Here is a 7733-nt window from a genome sequence, read left to right on the forward strand (position 1 = left end):
TAAAAAACAAAAATAATATGAATAAATGACTTTATAATTAACTTTACTAAAGGTTTGAAATCATGAAAATCCCTTCAAGGAAATCTGCCTACGACGTGATTGGAATCATGAAAATCCCTTCAAGGAAATGGCAGAATTGAACTTTGGTGCAAGTTCACATGGGAAATCTTGCGACGTGATTGGAGGAAATTTTAAGAGACTAGCAGCTAGAGCAAGTCTTCAACTCCTGTTGTTACAACAAATTCGTACACTCGAAGCCCTCTACCAATGGGATGCCTGTAAAAAATAACTGCAACTAACTTTTCAGTGGACTTTATTTCGACTATGACTACGTGCCATTTACTTTAATCCTATTTAAGCTAGTTTAAAAGGTTAAAGGTTAAATAACATCAAGTTAGTTAGGGGACTTCATATCCTTATTTAACGAATCTTTAAATCAATAAATAATTTTTTTCTTTTTAGTTCTTATTGTAATAAAAGCGTATTGTTGGTTTTTTAAACTATAATTTTATTGCTCATTAGGTTTGTTTTTAGGAAAGTTGTGTATTTCCTTTTTCTTGTTTTAATAAAAAGACTTACCTTGAAGCTATCATTGGAGGTCTAATATTCTTTAGCAATGAAACAGACACATCAACAACATCAACATCAACAACACTCATTGCAAAATAATATTAGACCTCCAATAATAGCTTCAAGGTTAGTCCTTTTATTAAAATAAGAAAAAGGAAAGGTGTGTAAAAAAATAAACCTAATGAGTAATAAAAGTTTAGTTAAAAAAAAAAACCAACAACACGCTTTTATTACAATAAGAACTAAAAAGAAAAAAAATATTTATTGATTTAAAGATTCGTTAAATAAGGATATGAAATTCCCTAACTTGATGTAATTTAACCTTTTAAACTAGCTTAAAATAGGATTAACGTAATTGGCACGTAGTCATAGTCGAAATAAAGTCCACTGAAAAGTTAGTTGCAGTTATGTTTTACAGGCATCCAATTGGAAACATACAGCACCCCATTGGTAGAGGGCTTCGGGTGTACGAATTTGTTGTAACATCAGGATTTGAAGACTTGCTCTAGGTGCTAGTCTCTTAAAATTTCCTCCAATCACGTCGCAAGATTTCCCATGTGAACTTGCACCAAAGTTCAATTCTGCCATTTCCTTGAAGGGATTTTCATGATTCAGACCTTTAGTAAGGATAATATGATTTATTCATACTGTTTTTGTTTTTTACACACCTTTCCTCTTTCAAAAATATATAATTTTATAAAATTTCAATGTCTATTTATCATATTGCTCGAGCGTTAGACGATCTAGAGTCCATACACATAAGTATCCCATTACGCCCATTTGGGTACTTAAAGTTGACATTATAGGCAATGTTTTTATTTAAAAATAAAAATTTTTTAAAATGTTATAATCAAAATAAAATCAAAAAGAAAACTGTTTACTTATTTTTTTTGTTTTTTTATACGTTGCACATTAATGCGAAAAATGTACAATTAAAGCCCATAACAAGACGGAAGAAATACCTTTTTTCATTAAGATACAGCACTTTAATGAAAGGTATGTATGAAGTTTTCTTAAAATTTAAGTCCCGTGTAAATAGGCAACCATACGTCATGTCGGCAAAATATGCGGCACGTATATTCATGTCACCTAGACTTAAGACGATTCGACATTCTGCACAATGAACGACGACGCACCCACTAGGATTATGGGCAGCTGCTGCAGCTCGCCAGATCTAACAAAAGTCAGCGCCGGTCTAATAAACAGCGTATCATGGCGACCTATCCTGACTTTAGCATCAGACCATCTACCCATAAACATCTCGACTGATAAACCAGCCGACTTTGCTTCTGCGGATCACCGGACATATGTCAACTTTTCTAAAGCTGATTGGAAAGGCTTCGCGGATGTTACTGAACGCCTTCGCTGCACTACCCATACCAACCGACATTCACGTTGGTGAACGTAAATTCCGCAGGGTTGTCACTGCTGCTGCAGCCCGCTGCATCCCAGCGGAATGCATCTCGGACCCTCGTCCGAATTTTCCTGCAGAAGCGGCCCTCGCCAAGGCACGTCAGGAGGCATCTTTACGAACTGACGGACGAAGTCCAGAGGTTTATTAAACAACCTCTGGACACGTCAACCTACCGACAGGCCCTGAACGGCATTCACAGGGAATCAGTCGCGAGTTATGTAGACTCCCGCCCTGTGAATGCCGTTCTAGGCACACAACCACCGGACGTGGACCGGACAGAACTTTGTCTGCCTCGAGAGACCCGCACTACAATAGCCCAACTTCGCTCTGTCTATTGCAGCAGGCTAAACTCTTACCTGAGCAGAATCAATGAGGATGTGCCCAATCAATGCCCGGCATGTGGAGAGTCGCCACATGACCCCCGGCACCTCTTCACATGCATGAGAACCCCACTCAGCTGACGCCCCTGTCCCTATGTTGTTGATGTTGTAGCAGCATACAAGTTCCCCAAAGGGTTTTTGGGGAGTGTGCTGGAGTGAGTCCTTGGCCAGATATAAATCTGGGTCGTTCCGGTTACGTGGACCCGACTGTCGTGGGAACGCCCCTGTTCCTATGGACAGAACCTGTGGAAGTCGCGCCTCTTGTTTTCACCAGCGGTGAGGTAAGGGTAGCCATCGGGAAGGCGAAAGCCTCCAAAACCATTGGACCCGACGGAATATGCATGCTGATTCTGAAAAATTTGGGTCCTACGGGAGTAGCGTACCTAACGGAGGTCCTCAACCTGTCAATAGTCACTCTTGTCGTTCCAGACATCGGGGAAACCAGCCAATAAAGGAGAGTCCTATCGTCCGATAACCCTCCTTTCCCCGGTAGCGAAGATACTAGAGGCCTTGCTACTCCCGTATTTTACAAACCACCGGACCCCAGCGAAGCATCAGCATGGGTTCCGTCAAGTGCACAGCACAACAAAGCACTTAACGCCATAAATACCCAGATAACTCGTGGCCTAAACCGAAAGCGCCCCTGTGAGAGAACCATTCTAGTAGCGCTGCACCTGTCTAAGGCGTTCGACACTGTCAGCCATTCAACGCTACTAGAAGACATAGAAGCCTCCTCTCTCCCACAGGGACTTAATCGGTGGTCGGCGAATTATCGGAGTGGTCGTCACTCGTCAGTAACTTTTAGAGACAAATCGAGCAAACCGAGGAAAATAAAACAGGGGGTTCCACAGGGTGGTGTTCTTTCCCCATTACTGTTTATCTTTTACATTTCAAAGCTCCCTCAACCACCAGAGGGAGTCTCGATTGTCTCTTATGTTGATGATCCAATCCAAAGTATGTTCGATAAAGTATGAAGAAATTACTTAACCACGTCAGAAAAAAATTTAATGCAGTTTTATAGGCACACTTAAAATTATTATAAAAATTCTGTTTAAAATTTATGAAACTTTAGTGACCATTCGCTGAATTTTTTTAAATTTTTGTACAAACATTAAACAAATAACGCATAAATATTTAAAACTGGTCAAAAGGTGCTATTTTTTATCGGCACGTTTTGTGCATGCACCTATTTACCGTCTATGTACTTACAATGAAAACTTCAGTGAATCATCTAATTCCATTAGAGCCGCCTGATTGCCGCAGCGATAGCAATAATTTGGCGCTGAGAATATTGTAACAACATTTCGATCATGGCACCAATTATATCCTTCCATGACTAACTGATGAGCGCGTGATACCAGTGTCAGTCCATTTGTGTTGTTGAACGTTTCCGAAATATCCTGTCATAAATCATAAGTATAAAAATAACAAATATGTAAAATACCCAATGCACATGTCAGAAAATCTTGAAACATACCTGACCAAATGTGTAGCCGGCACCACGTGGTGAAATTCCCCAGCCGCCCCTATCGTCAGGGTCAGACCATAGTAGGTCGCACATGGGGCCCTCGTGTGGCACCTCTTGAAGACGATCCAAAGCACGAATATGATCCAAACTATCGATAGATGGACTGAGACCGCCATGCAAACAAAATATTTGTCCATCGACCAATGCCGTCAATGGTAAGTAATCAAATAAATCAGTAAAGTACTTCCAAACATTTGCATTGCCATATTTTCGCAGGCATTCATCGTAGAATCCGTAAACTTGCGTAATTTGTCGCGATTCATGGTTGCCACGCAGAATTGTAATTCTTTCTCGGTAACGAACCTTTAATGCTACCAGCAAAGTGACGGTTTCCACCGAATAGTAGCCACGATCAACATAATCACCCATAAATAAGTAATTTGTATCAGGCGATTTACCACCTATCCGGAACAATTCCATCAAATCATGGAACTGTCCGTGTACATCTCCGCACACTGTGACTGGACATTTCACCTCCTGGACATTTGATTCCTTTGAGAGGATCTCCTTCGCCTTAAAGAAAGAATAAAAAACATGTTATTAACACAAAAAAAGGGGAACACATACATACATATCGTCGATGTTTGTGCAAAACCGCCCATCGACCAGTTTCAAAACCGCCTAAATCGTCGCTGTGGCAAAAAAAAGAGATTTGGTAACTCTGAATTCCAGGCATCGAGATTTATGCATAAAAATCGTAGTCGTTACTAAACCGTTTGTAAAATAATAGCTAGAGAAAATACCGCCTATCAAGGCAATGCCTTCAAAGAAAACACGGTTTTTCGCTCTCCTGTAAAATTTGTGTGCCGTTAGATAGGCGGTTTTGCAACTAGTAGATGTGCGATTTTGCAAAAACATCGACGATATACATATATATGAGCGATTGCAGCGAAAAGTCTATCGCCAAAAAAAAAATAAATAGAAGTCCTATATCTAATTTATTTACAGGTCGATTTGGCTGCTTTTTATAATATACTAGCTTTTACCCGCGGGTTTCACCCCACGTGAGAAGGAATTAAAAGGGTCTTGTGACTTGTGGTTCCGAAGCTATGGCTAATAAAAAATTCACGCCTATGTTAAGTGCTACACTCCCTTTTACAAACTCATTTATATGTACTACCTTACTATAAGCACCTACCATAGATATGTCTGCATACCAAATGTCATGTTTATGTGACTTATGGTTCCGAAGTTATCGCTGGTAAAATATTGCACGCCTTTGGGATTTGCCACGCCCCTTTCACAGTCCTACACCTACAATAGATATATCTCCACACCAAATTTCAAGCTCATGTGACTTATGGTTCCGAAGTTATAGCTGATGAAAAATTCGACGCCTTTGGGATGTGCCACGCCCCCTTTTACAGACTAATTTATATATACACCTTACTACAAGCACCTACCATAGATATGTCTGCATACCATATTTCACGTTCATGTAACTTAACTTACGGTTCCGAAGTTATGACTGACTAAAAATTCCACGCCTATGTTATGTGCCACGCCCCCTTTTACAATCTCATTTATATATACCTTAATATAAGCATCTACCATAGATATGTTTGAATACCAAAATTCAAGTTCATGTGACTTACAGTTCCGAAGTTAGAGCAAATTTAATAATTAACGTCTATGGGAGGTGCCACGCCCCCCTTTTCCAGTACTGCCCATTTTTCTGTATGCCTATAACCTTCCCGGGGTAGAAACAAATAAGTGTGCAGAGTTTCGTGCATATATATGCAATCGCTTCCGCGATTAAACAAGACCTGAAAATTACTCACCCTTACGCTTGAAAAGTGATTTATTGAAAATATAAAAACAAAATGTAGGGCAATCACAAACTATCATGCTGGGGATTGAAATGTGATCGTTTCCGTTGCTATGAAAAAAAAAACATTTGTTTTACCGAGTCGTGGTGTGAAGTGCGTGGTGTAAGAAAATTGCAATATATGTATGCATAAGCAGTAGGACCTAATAATAATATTTTTCACCTAAATTCAAAAGCACAGACCATGAAATAAACGGTGTGCTACAAAAAAGCATTTTGTGCATGCTAAAGACAGGTTGGAAAAACGAAAACAAACTAGATCATTGCAAGTACACACGGCGAAGAAACCAAACAAAAGTAATTTTTTATAAAAACATAGCTCATAATATTACAACAAAAACATAAAGATAAAATGTGCAAAAATCAGGAAAATTTAACACAGTTCCATTTTTTCAACGCGATTTTTTTAAATTTTTTTCTACCAGTGTCTTCCATACAAAGATTGCCATTTTTTTATGCAAGACACTGTCAGAAAAAAATTGCCAAAAATCAACGCGATTTTTTCGCAACTTGGAACTTGCACTTTATTGAAAATCTTTTTAAAAAGTTGCAAATTCATTGAATTTTTCTGAGTTCTGCATATAGTTATGTACCTTAGACATTTTATTTTTATGTTTTTGTTGTAATATGAGCTATACTTTTTTATAGAAAATTAGCGAAAAAAAATTGGAATAAAAAACTTTGCACATTGTGAAAAGTTCTCTGTGTCAATTATTTTTATCCAGAAGGGTAATTTTGAAATATTTCGTTATTTCATTAACGCTTTGAACATAGACTGAAAAAGGACTCGGAAGACTCGAAAATAATTAGAAATACGACTGAAAAATTACTCGAAAAAGGCTCACAAATGTTTACAAATAGGACTAAAAAATTACTCGAAAAAGAGTCAAAACTGATCAGAAAAGTGGATAATAAAAGACTGGTCAAGAAGAATCTCGCGGGAAGGGTACCATTTTCTTATGAGACTAGAATACGATCAATAATTTCAGAAAGTGCTGGGTGGGGAGTGTACAAAATTTTATTGATATAGACATTAATTTCTTCGTACATTGTTTGATTTTATTAGAACAAGCTTTCCAAAATTAGAATCACCCAAATTCTTTTGCGGGGGGCGTTTACTATCCCCGCAAAAGAAACACGGTGCTCTACAGGAGCAGAGAACGGAATCGGGGTGTTAAATTTAAGGAACACCACCCTAATAACTTTGTGATTCTCCCGGCAGTTGAGAGAAGTATTAGGATCTACCACATAAGTTTACAGCTGCCTCCGAATCCCATCCTGCTCAATCGTTTCGGGTACCCCTACTATTAAAGGAAGAGTTGCAATAAATTTACATCGTAAAAGCATTATATAACTGTTCGCCATTATCTTCCCCATTTTGACGTAGAATACTTACGTCTTACGTTTCGATATGGAGGCTACGCACAAATGTTGTAGTTGTAATTTTTAGCTTCACGAAAACGCTTATTGTACGAGAACAAATGAAGCGATCTCAAAGAAAAGAGTGGCGTTTCAAAAAAAAGAAAGATTCATTTTTGTAAATAACCAATTTGGTTTCAGCCTTAGAAAGAACGGTAAATATTGGCTTATTTTGGAGTCAATTTTGAACCTTTAAAGTGCTCTAGCAACATGGTTTGCAGATATAACTTTCATTTTCATATCTTCTATGTTTATTTTATTCAAATAAATGAGCATAAATAGCTTTTCCATACAAATCACTTCGTCATCATTTTGCAATCACGTGCATGCGCTAAGTGAGGGAAGGAGACAACAAGTATGTGTGTGTGTCGGCTTTTGAGTAACAGATGGCGCAATATTTATAACCTAATCGCAGCGTATGTATGTAAATATATACATACGTACATATGTTGATTGCAGTTATTGTGGATCTGTTTTTCTTTTAGTAATCTACATATGTATATGTTTATGTATGTACATATGTATATGTTTATGAATGTACATATGTATATGTTTATGTATGTACATATGTATATGTTTATGTATGTACATATG

At 38.0% G+C, this 7733-nt stretch overlaps 1 protein-coding gene across 1 annotated transcript in view; it reads right to left on the minus strand.

Annotated features, from left to right (window-relative positions):
* LOC118740379 (serine/threonine-protein phosphatase PP2A) overlaps positions 1-4405 on the minus strand; it is a gene marked incomplete at its 5' end in the record, with an annotated part of 6579 nt that extends 2174 nt beyond the window's left edge. Inside the window, 2 exon segments of the mRNA XM_036471889.1 lie at positions 3574-3764; positions 3842-4405. Of these exon segments, the coding sequence (XP_036327782.1) occupies positions 3574-3764; positions 3842-4405 (755 nt within the window).
* Positions 4406-7733: the final 3328 nt, after the last annotated feature.

This window comes from Rhagoletis pomonella, unplaced genomic scaffold (genome assembly GCF_013731165.1).
Source record: "Rhagoletis pomonella isolate Grant_MI unplaced genomic scaffold, Rhpom_1.0 Rhpom_scaffold_00006, whole genome shotgun sequence".
Classification (NCBI taxonomy): Eukaryota; Metazoa; Arthropoda; class Insecta; order Diptera; family Tephritidae; genus Rhagoletis; species Rhagoletis pomonella.